This window comes from Paralichthys olivaceus, chromosome 2 (assembly GCF_024713975.1).
Source record: "Paralichthys olivaceus isolate ysfri-2021 chromosome 2, ASM2471397v2, whole genome shotgun sequence".
Classification (NCBI taxonomy): domain Eukaryota; kingdom Metazoa; phylum Chordata; class Actinopteri; order Pleuronectiformes; family Paralichthyidae; genus Paralichthys; species Paralichthys olivaceus.
Genome location: NC_091094.1, coordinates 22,474,637 through 22,490,445, shown reverse-complemented (window position 1 = coordinate 22,490,445; position 15,809 = coordinate 22,474,637). Strand labels below are relative to the sequence as shown.

Here is a 15,809-nt window from a genome sequence, read left to right as displayed (position 1 = left end):
TAATAATATCCACACCATGCCAAACGTGATATGGAACTAGTTCAAGTCAAAACATGTGAGGCCTCTAATTAAAGTGGTAAAATCAAACACTGCGCAGCATGTTCTTGACCAAGAGGATAAGATTTCACCATTTCCAAGCACAAAATAATGTATGAAATCTAAGGCCTACTCGGAGCTTCACACCACATATGGCAGAACTGTGGAGATGCAGTTCTCTCATGCTCATACAGAGGGCTCACTCTCTCACTTCACAGCACAAAGCTACAGCAGTCAGGAAGTGTCAATGCATTAGCTCACAACATTCTTGTTTTTCTTTGACTTCCACGGTGGATGACTGGAGCGATACCAGGGGTTTACATCCATGAAAAAACATGATCAGTTCTCAGGTCAAAAACACCACTGCAGTATCACGTTAAACAAAGCATTTATCTCAGGGATTCAGCAAGAAAATTGAGAATTTTCTCACTGCAAAAGATGAACTGTTAAAGTATGTGCATACTCAGAGATTTCTTTTAAGACATGCTGAATGAAAATTCGTGAGCAAGGAAACATTTCTGGTTATCAGCTTTAAAGCAAATAAAAGGCTTCAGATGTGTAAAAGGACATGTGTTTGCATCCCATTATACATTCACATGAATCATGACTGTACACTTGTCATTAGACGTGGTTAGATCTGTACGGTATCAGGAGAAAATATGAGGTAGCTCATTCATTTTGTACTTATCGTGAGTGTTCAATTTAAGACGCCAAATATCTGTTCAGCTCTGTAACTACACATTCATGCCATGGAAACATCATCACAGCCGAACTCAAGCTATAAGAGCAACCACACAGAAAGATTGTCATTCTCTGAGATTAAGATAAATCAGACGGTGGTAGACTTTGAGTCTAATGATGATGATGTTGGTCTAAAGGCTGAGTCACATAAAACAGTGTGTGGAGCAATGAAAGTGGTATCTTAACACTAGCACCTGCATAGTTTATTCTCTTTCCCAAAGCATATCCCACAGCATTGGATACAAATTCTGTACAAAATGATGGTGATTTATTCAACAAATGAGTTAAACTATAATAAACAATAAAAGCAATTTAATCTGTGCAATGTTTTATTCTACATTTTATCCAGAGCTAAAAGCCATTGTTTTCAACATGACAAAAATAGATCAGCAAAAAGAACCTGGTAAAGAGACGAGTTGCTGTGTGAAGCTTCTGAAGCCACAGCAGAGTGGATGGTTTTTAGGTGAAAGGAGCCCCGTGTGTGTGATTTTGTGATACATGTCAGCCGGCCCATGAGCTACTTAAATGTTTCGAGTAGAGCCAGAAAGCACCAATCAACAATAGCCACCTAATAAAATAGACCCACAGACGGGTTAAAAGGAAATGCTGTTCATCGACAAGACCCCTGCAAAAATGTCACTAATGCCCCCCCCCCCCCACAGGTCAGACGGTGGAGTGGCTCTGAGTCGACAGAGAGCGTGTAGGTAGTGGGCGACTGAGACAGCAGACTCCCTGTGATGTGTCACTGACCTCACTGACACATCTGGCTGACAGTTCATCTGTGGACATTGCCAAACCAAGTCCATGTAAAAGGAATCTTTTTTTCCTAACATATAATTTGTTGATTCATACACATTTTTTCATAGATTTTTTGTATAGGTTATATAAAAGGCTCTATTTGAATTTCACCTAAAGCAAACAACCAACGCAGGTGTCATATCCCAAGTTCCCCCAATAGTCTGTTATGTGATTCTGGGACGGGCGTACAGGTTTCCTCTGAAGAAGAGTGGTAACTCAGTGAGAATTCGCACCCCCCTCCCCTCTGCGATGACGGCCTCCATGCGTAGGTACAGAAAGCAAACAGGTGAGTCTTTACATCCAGAAGCGCTGTCACAAAGCGTCTGGATGGCTCAGTGGAGTCATCACCAGCTCTAGGTGTCCATGCTCCCTGTGACCCTCTGCCCTGTCCCACCCCCCAGCCCAGAGTGCACATGCTGGAGGTCAATCTTCCAGCAGGTCTCTGTCCAGATCCATGAAAGGCTCATCAATGTAGCTCGCTATGGCACACAGAGAAGTCCTGTCTGAGCCCAGCAGCACTGACACCGTCTCCTTCCAGTAGCTGAAGGGGATACAGGAGCTCTGAGGAGCAAGACCAGAGGGATTACAACGATAAAACTACTGCTTGTTGTATTATTGAGTCTGTTTGTGTTTTTGTTGGCACAATAACACATTAACTACTGGACAGATTACCACGAAACTAGAAGGAAGGATGGGTCAGGGAAGAACCCATTACATTTTGGTGCATATACAGATCAGCAACAGTTTAACATAGTGAGATAGGGCATTTAACATTTTCATTGATTTCTCAGAGAATAATTAATGACTCTAGATGTAAACAATTTCAAGAATGAGAGTGATATTTATGATTGGGTGCAATCTGGTGCAGATGCAAATCTAGTCAATTTAAATGTTTCAAATGTGCTCTATCCAGTTAAAATCAGCCAGGCTTAGCTGTGTTTCTGGATGTCTGTTGGATCAGTTCCACCCTGAGGAGACCATTTCACACCTTATAAATAACAGGGATTAAATAAATGAGATTCAATTAACGTAATCAATGTTGCGTTTTCACACGACATCATCATATCATCATATTTCATATATAAAACATCACCAAACTTCTAAATATTAAGGCAAACATGAGGTATATTTTTGGCCACTTGGGGACAGCAGAACAAATACAAACAACCTTTACATCACTTGATAAAGTTGTTGGTCACATGCCACTAGTGATGCAGCTCTGATTTTCCCAGCCCGCATGTATGTTAATACCCTGTCATCATGTTTTCAATGTATCACAGAAAAACACTTGAAGGTTAGAGTGAGCAATACTTACATTCTCCAGACAGGTGCTATCTTTGTCCTTGTTGAGGTAGTGGCGCTGCCAGAAGCGCAGTAGGTTGTGGAAGTTATTGAGCAAGCAACCCGGATACTTTTCCGCATACTCCTTCTCCCGCAAGGCATTGAGGTAGAAGGGCAGTTTAGCCTTTCTTCTGGCCAACATCAAGATCACAAGGCTCGTGTTTAAACAGCTCACATTCTCCTGCAGGGACAGAGGATGGGATGGATACAACAAAGTTTAGACAACAAATTTATCATTTGTGAGATGAATTAATGAATTAATCTTCAACTGCAACAATGTCAAAATGAAACACCTGTGTGAGAGTCTGCACGTTGATGATGTTGATCAGTCTGAAGAGGAAGGAAAGTCTGTTCTCCACTCTGGCCATGTAGGACAGCAGGCAGCACTCAGACAGAACCTCCACCACTGAGGGAGGAGGCAAAAAACACTGAAATCAATATAAACTCTTTTAAACATATAATAACAATAATTCCCAACAATGCTCATTGTTTAAATCCTGGATGGGACTGCTTCATCTGTCAACTTAGAACAACTCAGAACATTCTGGAACTAGTCTCCACATTACTTTCCATCCTGATTTACCTTTGACATCTTCAGTCTGGCTCTCAAAGCGGTCCAACGAAAGGACAATGCAACGCACTAGCATGTTGGAGTCTACCAGGGAGCTGTTAATCTGTGTCAGGAAGGTCTGAAACTACAGAGAAGAAATCAAACAACGCTATTAGCCACATGTTCATGCAACACAGCTGTTGAAAAATTGTTTTGAAGTTTTATTTTGTTAGGTCAGTTAATTCAATACCTCTTTACAATGCATATAAAGTGTAAAGTTATACCTTTTCAGGAGTGTTGACGTATTTGTTGAATCTTTTGAAGGCATCAATGTTGAACTTCATGAGCTCTCCCAGCAGATCAAAGTAGCTCTGTAGGACATCTCGAGATGTACAGCCGCTATCGATGATGCAGAACAGGATGTGCTGTCGAGGGAAGGAAGTGAGTAACTATTTAATTAAGAGGATTCAAAATCAATGAGAAATCTTTGAGATGTGAACTGTGCGTCGAGAAACACAACGTGGCTGCAGTATTACCTCGAGCAGTCCCCTTTTCAGGAGGAACATTTGGTCTGCATAGGAGGTGGCTCCTCTGAGAAAACTTTCCACTGCTCTTGCCTGCCAGAATCTACATGAAGAAACAGAAACATTCAGTATATAGTCAGCTATAAAAAGACAGACAAATCTTGAGCCACTTTCAGAAGTGGACTACAGAGAATGCCTGCACAATGGGGTGTGGTCAGATGTGTTCACAAAAACACATAAAATCTCCAGAGCAGCAAGTAGAGGTAGCACATAACGTATTTGTCCCACTGCAGAGATCTGGGACCTCATTTATAACCGTTGCATACGCAAAAGAGCCTGGAAGATGCATACGCCACTTCTCACGCAAACACTGGGGAGAATGTGCGCACTTCCAGGCAAACTCTGACCCATGTGTACGAAAATTATGTATGGAGACTGGAAAACGATGCAGACATGAGGAGGTGAACTGAAGTCAGATTATTGATCTACCTCATCATTAATACTAAAACCAACAGCGTTATTTTTGCTCTCATGACAGATCTGTTCCTTAAGAACCTTTAATTGAAAAATATATAAAACAATTTACAGCAAATTACGTTCAGATACCATTAAACAGAGACATTCATAGTTTTCACCTCCTGCATCTTGATCATTGGCCTATATAAATCTGACCTGAAGGACGAGTCTGGAGGCTCCCTCTTCATGACAGCTAGGAGGCGCGTGAGGAGACCCTTCTTCCCATCACACACTAGGCTTCTGTCTGTGTTGACCAGAGCTTCCACCTCAGGGATATTAGCCTTCATGGATATGGCACTCAGTTCATTCAGCTCCTGGCTATTCAGCAAGAGGTACTTATTCCTGTAAGACAAGCAACGCGTTTCAAAATATAAACTCAACTTAAGACGAGAAGTAAGATCTAAGGTTGCACAATAAAGGGTCACTTACTCATGGTGATCACTGAAACTTTGGAGTAACCGCAAAAACTGGATTTTAAAGGAGATTTCCTGTATAATGAGAAAAAAGCGTGTTCATAATTGTGTTCAACTCCTAAAAGTTTCATTTCATTGCTCAGAGCCTGGTTTCAAAATGTATGTTTTGTTTAATATTCATACTGGACTACAATCGCAGTTCTCATTCTGGCTGTGCACCACATGATTTGAAGCAGTGTATTTCCTCCATATCAGCTTGTCAAACAGGTTATTGAGACCTGGGATGAGACGGAACTCAGCCAGCATTTTGTGGACCTGAGCAGAGAAGCATGACATTGATGAGAGAACTGCACCCTGCTTAGCAAAGCAAATGCTTACACTTAAATCTTAGAGAGAGGACGGAGTAATGTTAAGTACCTGGTTCCTCTGTCGGCCCATGAGAAGGACACACAGTACATACATCACTTCCACTTTATACATGATCTCATGGACAGTCTTCATGGACTGGGGCAGTCGATGTCTCAGGGGACTTGTGGCCAGAGAACTCTCATCTGATGATTCTAAAAGTAAAAAGAGGATTTCAGGCAAAGTTCTTAGGATTTAGGTAAGTTGAGAAACTATCAGCACAAGTGACTTGGCTCACCTGTACTGCTTTGTTCCGCTTCCTCAGTGGCCATCTGCATAAGGGCATCCAGCACCAGAGCATTGTCTAGCCATGTGTACCAGTCCTCCAGCTCCTGCAGGAAGTTAGCGCCTGTGGCCTCAGACACCTTTCTAGTGGCAAGCTTACAGAGCCGCTCGATGAACCCAGGGATGTTCAGCAGGGTTACTGTCAGAAAAAAACAGTGTTGACCTATTTTTTTTGTTTTGTTTTTTTAACAATGGCAAACATGTTGCAGTTTGTATGAGCTCAGTGGACCAATACTTCTTTTAAACCAAAACCAGCAGATGTTTTCTTAATGTGGGGGAAACCAACAAAACTCCTTTCCTATTGCCAGTGGGAGTGTTTCTCTGTTTTTCCCCACCAATGTGTCATGTTCAACGTCACAAACGCACTGAAAACTGAGGCACTCTCGCACCTCACCGTATTGCCAAATTAGCACGTTCAACCGGGTGTCATGTTTGCATCACTGATAATCATAGCCGATTAAAGCAGTATCTTATGCAGAGTCATTTGACCCTGGAGTGAATGCTTATTTAATCCATTTACATTGCAGACAAAAGCAAGATGTAAGCATGTGTTAGTTGTTTTTTTTATACAGTGTGAAATGAGCTAAAGAAAACTTACCCTGATTGACCTCTGCCCGTGAGGGGCTGGCGTTGCGTTTCTGTTGAGCGTTTTTAGCCAGCAGAGTGTGCTTGTCATCATTTCCTACATCAGGTTCTGAGATGGTGACAGATAAGATGCGGCAGAAGTTGGCCAGCTGTTGCTGGTCAAAGCTTTGGACCAGGCCTGATAGGTTGGGGATCCCTTCCAAATGGATCATCTCCTTAAACATGCCAACACATGAACTGTTATCAGTCTGATAGTGGATCAGAATCAGAACCACATCTCAAGAGATTTTGCCTGAATTTGTAACCAACTAAAACTGCAGTAGATTATTCATATTACCTAATACATCAGTTTGCTGATAGACATCAAAGATATAATTTCACAATAAAACCAACAATGCAATGTAGTTTTTTGAGACTTGTAAAAGCAAAAAGATGGAATAAGAAGTGTGAGGTAAGCCAACCAATCTGCTAAATCATTGTCACCAAACAGCTATGAAAGACAGAGAAGCTATTTTAAAGTGGTTGCTTAATCGATCAAGAGTTATTCAAGTAAAATACTGCCTGATTCTTAAAATAACATTAAACTGCTTTGATATTAGGATGTCAGCAGTTATGCCAAGTGTTTAAGTTTTGGCATTAGGTCCGTCTGTGCATGGACCATAGAGCCAGCAGAAAATATGAATTTGTCTTTTAAAAAGAGCAAAGATGAAAACATTATTTTCACAATCAAAAAGATGAATATTTAATATTAATTTGACTGATTTTTAAGAAACAGGGTTACAGAGAATTATTGTTATTATTGGGTAACAAAATAAAACTGCATAAAAGGGACTTCATAGAACTTTTAACTCTTGAGTCAACAGGGCTTAATGCTCAGGCTGAGAAATATAACTGACCTTTTTGACCCCTAGAATATCTTCAATAAGGGTAGCAGTCTGTAGGAAGGTCTTCTTGTTTGTCATCAGGGTAAAAAGAAACAGAACAAAGTCGTCCCTTGCTGCCAGACTCTTCGTCACTCCCTCCGTCTATGAATTGAAAGAAGAAGAATGTGTATGTTAATCAAATCCATTTGAGAGCTTTTGAGACCTATATAACAGCAACAACTACCGACAGGAAAAAACACTTAAAACAATAAACATGTGCTTGTTTAAAGCAAGATGTGATACACCTCTGACAATTAAAAAAGGTAATAGGACACTTACACATATACAACAGTTGTAGAGAACACTAAGGCAGTCCTTAACCAGGTCATCATTCACTGTTATAACAAAAACAAAATACATTAGTCTTAATTTAAATATTTTTTTCTCCATACATGTTACCTTCTCAATAAAGCAGACAGATGTGATGTCAGCCATACTTACTTTTGGGGTTTTTCTTCTGCATAGTTAGTGTGGGTCTCATCAAGATCTCCACGAGCAGCTTCAGGGACACAGTCAAATGAGGATTCAATACCATTATAATCTCTACAGTGTTTTAGTATGAGTTACTTTGCACAGCAACTGATTCTCCTGAAGTAACACGCTTCAGGGTCTGAGTCCAACAACAACAGAGCATTAGGTATCAGGAATGTCAAACTTACATCGACTCCGCCAAAGAGGTCAAAGGTGTGCGTGTTGGGGAAGGTGGATTCCTGAGCGGTCTTCCTGTCCTCTGTGACAAAAGACATGGCCTCCACGGAGAGCTGAGATGATATTACCTGAAAAAAAAACATTGTTTGCATGTAATTTACATCATCCAGACAAAAAAGTGAAATGTTCAACAACAAGTGGCAAAAAGTGTTGAATGGAGTAGTGCATTGTGTGTACCTTAAGAAAGCTGTGCGCATGGGAGAGGTCACTGTTGGGATGGCTGCTCTCGTAGAGCTTCTGCAGCACAGTAGGGATGCCATTCCACTTAGCTCGTTTATCTCTCTCCTGGAGCAAACCTGCTGGGAGCTACGACAACATAACCAGAGGTAAACTTAAACAGTGCAACATATAGAGAAAAAAATTCATCATTAATTATATCAGTTATTCAGAAAGGTTTTAAAGGTACATTTTTGGTTGTACTAGTGGATGTCAGGCTGCAATCTTGACAGAGAAATAAAAAGAATATTCGGTCTGCTAAACACATACATATGGGGTCTGAAATTATAAAAATGTAAAACTCATGTAAAAAAAATTCATCGTCTTTCCTCATTTTCCTTACCAGAAAACATGAACACAACTTTTGAGACAAACAAAAGGCCCCAGAGGATATAAAGACTGTGACTACTCTTTTAAATGAGATTAGAGCTGAGCCACACACCTCGGGCTATAGAGCGGATTACTGCAATGAATACAACAACTTCAGCAGATTATTATTATGTCCCTGTAATAACTAAACACATAGGATAACAGAGTCCTGGCCTGGCTCATGGTCAGTGAGTGCTAATGTTAAGTGGAGCAAGGCCATGAAGTTCTGCAGAACGTTGAAGTTGACCCTGCAACATGGACACCAGCAGTGTGATCTGATTACAGGTGTGTTGTGTTGAGTTTGTCCTCATTTGGATTTAACTCTTGTGGTGCCTTTTGAATTGAAGCTGCTGGAGGTCACAAAAGAGGACGTTTTCGAAATTTACCAAATTGATTTATTGACTTTACAGGTGATGAAAATGCATGCACATATTTTCTGTCTGGTTGTGACAGCAATTCTCACTGTTGAAGCCCAAATAAAAGCCAGTGACAAAGGCATTACTTTAAAAAGATAGATATGTGGAAAATGGCTGAAATATTAAAAATGTCAAATTTCCTAATTGTGCATTTACTATTAAGACTTATCATTTTGTAATTTCTGGAAGGAAGAAACATGCTGTACATTCTCAGATTCTGACATGGCACCAAACCTTGCTTCCACACTGGTTTTCTTTAAAAGTAACAAACCATGTTTTGCACAAAACTGGACAGAACACAAGACAGAACAGAGCAGATTTGTATACTATAATACACAGTAAAGAAATGCCTTCTGCTCAGTTGGAACCAGCAAAGACCTGCAGCATTTAATCTATTACAACTCGTGAAAGTGAAACATTACAATCGAATCAGTGCACCAATACCCTGAAAAATCAAGATGGTGTCTTCTGAAACATCGAAACCCTTAATGAACTTAGGAACCTCTGACTGCATGCTTAGGCCACTACATGCTGCTCTACAGACGGAGTACCCGGACCGAAGACTGTCCGTGTTTTCTGTTGTAGCTCGTGAATGTTGATGACCTCTGCACCTGAATGACTGACCTGATCATAAACATCATGTGTCAGTGGCAGAACACTGGTGTATTTTGACAACTGTTCAGATTGTAGCAGCTGAGGCAACACTAAAAACAACACATTCGTTGTTATTGGGGGTATTATCCTAAAACAAGGTCTCTTTATGTTGGTGATAGGTGTCACTGTTTTAAATCACCACTACATTGCATTACCTCGAAAAGTGCAAGTCAGTGGTGAAGGTAGAAACGTGTTGCAGAGAAACTGGAATTCAATGTTTTGTCGTGGTTTCAGTCGCGGTGCAGTAAATAAACAGAAGCAGATGAAGACAGTGGCTAAAATGTCAGGACAGGGACGATGTCAACAAACAGAAGTAATGTGGATAAAAACACAATAACAGCTGACGTCAACTAACGTTACATCTATGTTCCCCAAAGCTTCAGATACCGTGTAAATATTCGCTTGTGTAGAATTAAAAATAAACTTGCTAACAGCTGCTGTACCCTTTTATGGAAAACATAGTTATTGTGGTTAGTGTGTCGTTACGTAATCACCTGAGCTGTTCAGCTGGCTTAGCTAGCTAGCTGACGTTACCCTGTTTGCTAACACCAGCTAATGTTGCTGTTGTTAGTTGACGTTGTGTGAAATTAGAGCTTCTAGAATTGATCCACAGTCACACTGACAACACAACGACCGATAGAAGCAACAACATCCCGTCCGTCTTTCTGTCCACGGAGGGTTTATGTCGCGTTGAACCTGGCCTTTAATGCTAAGCTAACGCAGAGCTAACAACAAAAGACAGAATCGGAGCGGAGCTTGCTTCACACGGCTGCTGATAATGCTAACATTGTTTGTGTGGCCAGCCAGCAAACCGTGTTATAATGGGGCCGATGGCGTCAAAGTTAAAGGTTCGTGTTGTTTAAAACGCCCGGAATTGTTGGAGCTAACTGAAAAGCCCAGGTTGTCAGGAGCGACTACATCTCTGATGTAATGCCCGGGACAGCGGCTCCGTTCTCAGGCTGCATTCCGAGCGCAAGTCCCTGGTCTCGGTGCAGCAACTTTCAGACGCGTTTTACCGTCACAACACGCGTCGTTTCTCTTACCTGTGTCCCCTGACTGAAACCCTGGCCGGTGATTTTACTGGCCGTGAACTTTGTGACGATATTGCTGCGGCAATTTCTTCGTTTTCCTCCAGTACAGGGGGACTCGGACCCCAGAAGCGTCGCCATTATTACTTCTTCCTGAACAGAAGTGTTGGGGCAGGAAGTGGAAGCTCCGATGAAGTGGTGCAGGTAATAAAGCGGCATCTGCTGGCAGAGGAGCTCACACTGCCCACAGCAAACATGTCCGACCACACACAGGTTAAACTTCATCATTACTCCACCGATCATTAGACTTTATCATCATTACTCCACCGCTGTCCCGAGAACATGTAGTTTATATTAAGAGTTTATATCATTATTCCTGTACACAGAACATACAGTTTATGTGGCTGTATTAGTCTGTGATGCTCATTTATTAGTTTGCTTAAGTTTTTTTTATTGGATTCCAATAACATACCCACGATTACAATCATATTGAAATACATTTAAAATATGTTACATTCAAACAGCATGCACAAGTTAGATTATACATTAATGTATAGATTCAACATTTGAAAACCAATTTCTTTTTGTCTTTTAATGACAAACATGTTGCAGATCCAAGCATTGTAGTGCCTTCTACCACGACAGGCTGGTGTGCAATGACCTCATGTGGGCGTGCAGACGACCCTGTCCACTGTCCTTCTCAAAGGGCACATGAGGCAGGTCAGTGCTTGACCGTTTGTCTCTGTCTGGCTTCATTCTCTCAGACCGATCCACCGTCTCTCCTCAAGTGTCCCAGCTGTGATTGCTGCCTTCTGTCATTTGGAGGTAAGAGCTGATGGCCTCCCTCAGCCCCTCGCTCACCAGAGAGTTGTCTGACTCTGTCCTCTTCCTCTTGAAGATCATGGACCTGGAGGACACACAGCAGGATTCGAGACTGTGATGAGTAAAGTGATTGTTTTGTTGACGATAATGTGCCTCAAATGCACTTTTTCCACACTATCCCAAGTACTGCTCATTTATAGAAGCATTTTGCTCTACACATATACAGTTACCTACACTCAAACATGGCAGATACTGTCTTATCTGCTAGCATTGGTATTGTATACACACTCTTCTTTCTGAGTTTACTCAACACTGAAGAACAAATTATGGTGGAGTTAAATCAACATACACAGAGTTAACCCAGTAGAGCATATACTTCCTCCAGATCCCAACAGTCTCCTTACATTCAGTCAAGAAATCAAAATGTCACACACTCAGATATTAAGGCCCCTTATTCAAGTTTCATCCTCTGAGAAAAATTGTAAGATAATGAAAAATTCTTGCAATGTTAAAGAGAGTGAAACAGATTCCTAGATCATCACCATGTTCCTCCTTGGTGGAGGTAGCTAAAACTGAGAATGATGAGCTTCCTTGAGATTTATCTATTGTTTAAACAAGGCACCAGCAGGGGGTCTCACAGTCCTCCACACCAAGAGTGACATCTTGTGGATGTCACCATGAGAAGAAAAAGATTTACATTTCATTTAGCTGACGCTTTAATCCAAAGCGACTTATAAGTGCATTAAACTATGAGGGGACAAACCCAGAACAGCAAGAATCATGTGAGTAAGTTGACTTCAAAAGCCAAACCACAAGTGCTACATGTAAGTAGTTTGTAAAAGAAAAAGATAGAGAGATTCTGCTGCACCTGCTGATGTCCTTCCAGTTGATGGTCGGCCTCCTGATAGTTGTGGGTACAGGCCTGGCCTCTCTACCGTCATCAAAACCCTGGATGGAGCAGGGCGATGTGAGTCGACAGCACAATCCATCTGCAAACTCTGAGAAAGGAGATCATTTTACAGTTTAGCTCTTTTAGGGTTTTAGTGTTGAGTTGAGAAAACAGTGTTTCACCCTCAGTACAAACCTGAGTAGTGTTCCACAAGGTGATGCAGGGAGGGGAAGGAGAGTCCTGGGGATATGTAGACCCAGCCGTTTTGGAGCTGACTGATGCGGTAGTGTTTCACACCATCGAGGTACGAGGAGTTGGCTCTCTTCAGCATGGACAGCGAGTGACAGTCTAAAGACAGAAATAGCACACAGATTCAGCAGTGAGACTTAATTGCTGTTACCTATTAACCCATAGGAGTAATCTTCTAAGGCAAATTAAGTAATTACATTAAATCAAGCTCATCACAAAGTACTGTCACTGAGTTCAAGTCTTAAAGGGATAGTTCACCCAAAAATAAAAATTCACTCATTATCTACTCATCACTATGCTGATGGGGGGTTGGGTGAAGTGTGGTGAACATTTTCGGAGTTTCAGGGGTAAACAGTGTTGCAGTCAAATTCAATACAGTTGAAGTAAATGGCTAACCCTGAGGGCAACAGCGGACATTTAAGCTTAAAACATAGTATAAATGAAGCCGTTTCAAATCATTTTGAATGTTGGGGCTTGTGAAGACTTGGATGACACCACAGGAGTAGCAAGGAGGAATATATGTTCTTTTTCTATTTGTTACGTTTGAAGAAGTGGTCACCAGTTACTTCAATTGTATTGGCTGCAATGCTGTTTACCTTTGAAACTATTACTTCCCAACCCCTCCACTGGCGTTATGATGAGTAGATAATGAGTGAATTTTCATTTTCAGGTGAACGATCCCTTTAAAACAGTGGAAACTGCTTTAGAAACTGTGAAGATTATATGGTCCACTAACATCAGTCAAATAATATTACCAGAAGGAAGGAAGGAAGGAAGGAAGATGCCTCTAACCTCTCTCTGTCTCTGACTCTCGGATCAGGAAGGCTCCACTCTGGTTACTGGGCTGCAGCAGCAGCTCCACAGCTTTGATCCTGCTGATACCTTTGTACAACCACCTGAACACAGAGAACATACGTGCAGCACACGTTCAGACTGTGGGCGTTTATAAAACATAGACTGTTCTGTTGTTTTCAGGTTTGATCCACTGGAACAATGATAGAGACATCCCCCACTGGAGGAGGAGTGAAAGTGCAGGAGGCAGAGGCTGACGTCACATCACTGGAGAGAACAGAGGGCTTGTTCCAAACACTGGGGTGAAGTTCACCTACACAGGGACCCCTCCCACATGTCAGGGAACTCCCTGCCTATCATTTTACTAATACATCTATCTGGTTTTTCTCTCTCACACACCCACACAGTACTGAGTTACACATCTTTGTGACTAACACGTACCTGTGTGTGACCGTGGCTGTGTAGTTGGTGGGAATGTAGCTTTCATGGCCTGTGGTTGTGGATCTCACCATGATGAAATCACCATCGCTGTCGGAGAAAATAATGTGACTACTTGTGTCTGTCTTAGTGAGAACAAGGGTGAAGGTCAAACATGAGGCGTTACATCACGTACTCTGATACGATGGTGAGCATTTCTCCAATGCACATGGTCAACTCTGCGGGACCAAAGGACGGGTAGTTATAGAGCGATACAATCAAAGTCTCCTGAAGGCCTACAGAGGGAAAGAAGGACATGAATATAATAAATGCATTTTGATCTGTTACATTTTTCTTGTTTCTATTTGCTGTTGCGATTGAATCTACCTTCTACCACAGGTTCGGGTGGATTTTCAAGGAGGGGCAGGTTGGATCGACACTTGATGGGGCAGGTGCCCATGTTCTTTGGCTTCTTATCGATTTGAACTTGTTGCTGAAATGGAGATTCAGAAAAAAGGTTGAAATATGAAGCATGTTTAGAAAATGGTCTTTCAAAATCCTCAATAACATATATTCATACTTGTATTATTCCATGAGCTATCACATTTTACCTGCCACCAGCTTAACAGCTCACAAACCCTGCACACTCTACAGTAAGAGAAAGTACCTTCATGTAACAGGATGGCGCTTCACCACAACAAGAGGCATTGATATCCTGTGTTAAATTTCCATCCAACATGAACGCTACATGAGAAAGATTCATTAAAAAATAGACATGAGGTTTTGCTCTCACTATGAAAACTTATTTTATGTATGGCTAGCATCAAGTTAATAAAATATCTTAAAAAACTAAATTATATAAAAAAACATAGCTGATAGCTCATTCCTAAGCAAATAACTGATATTTCATACAATATAACTGATGAGGCAGGATCCTTGTTATATCGAGGAGGAAAAGTCAGGTCATTGAGTGAAAAGAAAAAATGAATGAAACAAAAACAAGACTTTATTGAAACCATGAAGGAAATTTATATTGTGGAGAAACTGAGCTTTTCAGTAAAGCTGCAATTAAATAGATTCAACATTTATTACCATGATCAGTTGTTTATGGTAAAATATTCTGGTATACGAGGATATTAACCTGATTCTAACTTTGGTTATACCATTTAAATATTGTATTGTGTATTGTGATACATATGTTGAATAAATAGGTGTTTGCAAGTGAAATACTTGGTTTTAAATTATTCATTTTTATATGTATGACAGAATTTGAACTGTAAGATCCACAGCCAGCAACATGAAACTTTATATACTATTATATTATTATTTGTTCTGGATTGTTTCTATTCTTACTTCTTGCTACATTTTCCCTTTGCCCCTATTTCCTTGTGCTGCTGTGTAAATGTTGTGTCAATCAGTCATATTGGGGTAGTTGGAAACAATATATTAGTGACCTGGGTATTTTGAATAATGAATTAAATAATAATAACTATTTTTTACACCATTTTCATGGGAAGGGTCAAGTGATTGAAATGCTTTCGAACTCTACAGGTTGTTCTAACTCAAATGTACTCAAAATATACAAAGGTACAACTTCCTATAAATGTAATATTCATTTGATTGGTTTTTCTTATTATTACTTTTACCACTTTATCCTTCTTTCCAGGGACTATTATGCTATTCAAAGTTTTCAATTTTGTCTATATATCTGTAAAACATGAGAGTAATAATGAGGAAGATCATAGATGTAAAGAACAATCTTTGAATGACTCAATAAAAAAATATAAAAAAAGAAAGAAATAGGACCTTCATCAGAGCAAGTGATTTACTCACCTCCTGTAGATAATAATCAGTGAGTAGGATTTTCTCAGTCAGTAATTTCCAAATCCTCTTGATGAAAAATGTTTGTTGTCTGCTTGAAGAGCTTCCTGCTTGCTCTTTATATGCGGTATGTCGCTCTGCTGCAACTTCCTGTGATGCTCATACCTCAACAGAGAACAGCTTGTGCTGATCTAATGCAGGATGTTTTCAAATAGAGCTGACCGCGCATCACTTGTTTATGGAATTCACTGTATGTGTGCATAAGCAGAGTTTACGTAAACATGTACATGCATCATTGTGGAGGGGTGAAG

At 40.7% G+C, this 15,809-nt stretch overlaps 2 protein-coding genes and 1 long non-coding RNA gene across 4 annotated transcripts; 1 reads left to right on the top strand and 2 right to left on the bottom strand.

Moving 5' to 3' along the window:
* Positions 1-958: 958 nt before the first annotated feature.
* trpc4apa (transient receptor potential cation channel, subfamily C, member 4 associated protein a) lies at positions 959-10,700 on the bottom strand. The gene is made up of 18 exons (XM_020086589.2): positions 10,524-10,700; positions 8,003-8,131; positions 7,777-7,893; positions 7,559-7,616; positions 7,397-7,452; positions 7,091-7,219; positions 6,208-6,409; positions 5,563-5,748; positions 5,337-5,479; positions 5,103-5,234; positions 4,936-4,994; positions 4,663-4,848; positions 4,003-4,093; positions 3,751-3,891; positions 3,500-3,611; positions 3,210-3,322; positions 2,891-3,097; positions 959-2,136 (listed from the first exon to the last, which is right to left on the bottom strand). Exons 1-18 carry the CDS (start codon positions 10,647-10,649, stop codon positions 1,999-2,001), a joined length of 2,325 nt encoding a protein of 774 aa, XP_019942148.2. The 5' UTR covers positions 10,650-10,700; the 3' UTR covers positions 959-1,998.
* LOC138405220 (uncharacterized) lies at positions 10,571-11,305 on the top strand. The gene is made up of 2 exons (XR_011238889.1): positions 10,571-10,712; positions 11,273-11,305. It is a non-coding gene; the product is annotated as an uncharacterized lncRNA (long non-coding RNA).
* Positions 10,935-15,686, bottom strand: sla2a (Src like adaptor 2a). 2 transcript variants are annotated; one of them, XM_020086590.2, is made up of 8 exons: positions 15,511-15,686; positions 14,065-14,170; positions 13,874-13,973; positions 13,702-13,788; positions 13,261-13,364; positions 12,415-12,567; positions 12,199-12,328; positions 10,935-11,415 (listed from the first exon to the last, which is right to left on the bottom strand). In XM_020086590.2, the coding sequence occupies exons 2-8, from the start codon at positions 14,135-14,137 to the stop codon at positions 11,292-11,294; spliced, it is 771 nt and encodes a 256-aa protein (XP_019942149.2). In that variant the 5' UTR covers positions 14,138-14,170; positions 15,511-15,686; the 3' UTR covers positions 10,935-11,291. The 2 variants fall into 2 exon arrangements, with proteins under 2 accessions (XP_019942149.2, XP_069368086.1); XM_069511985.1 differs by lacking the exon at positions 15,511-15,686 and adding an exon at positions 14,345-14,898.
* Between the last annotated feature and the right edge of the window lie 123 nt (positions 15,687-15,809).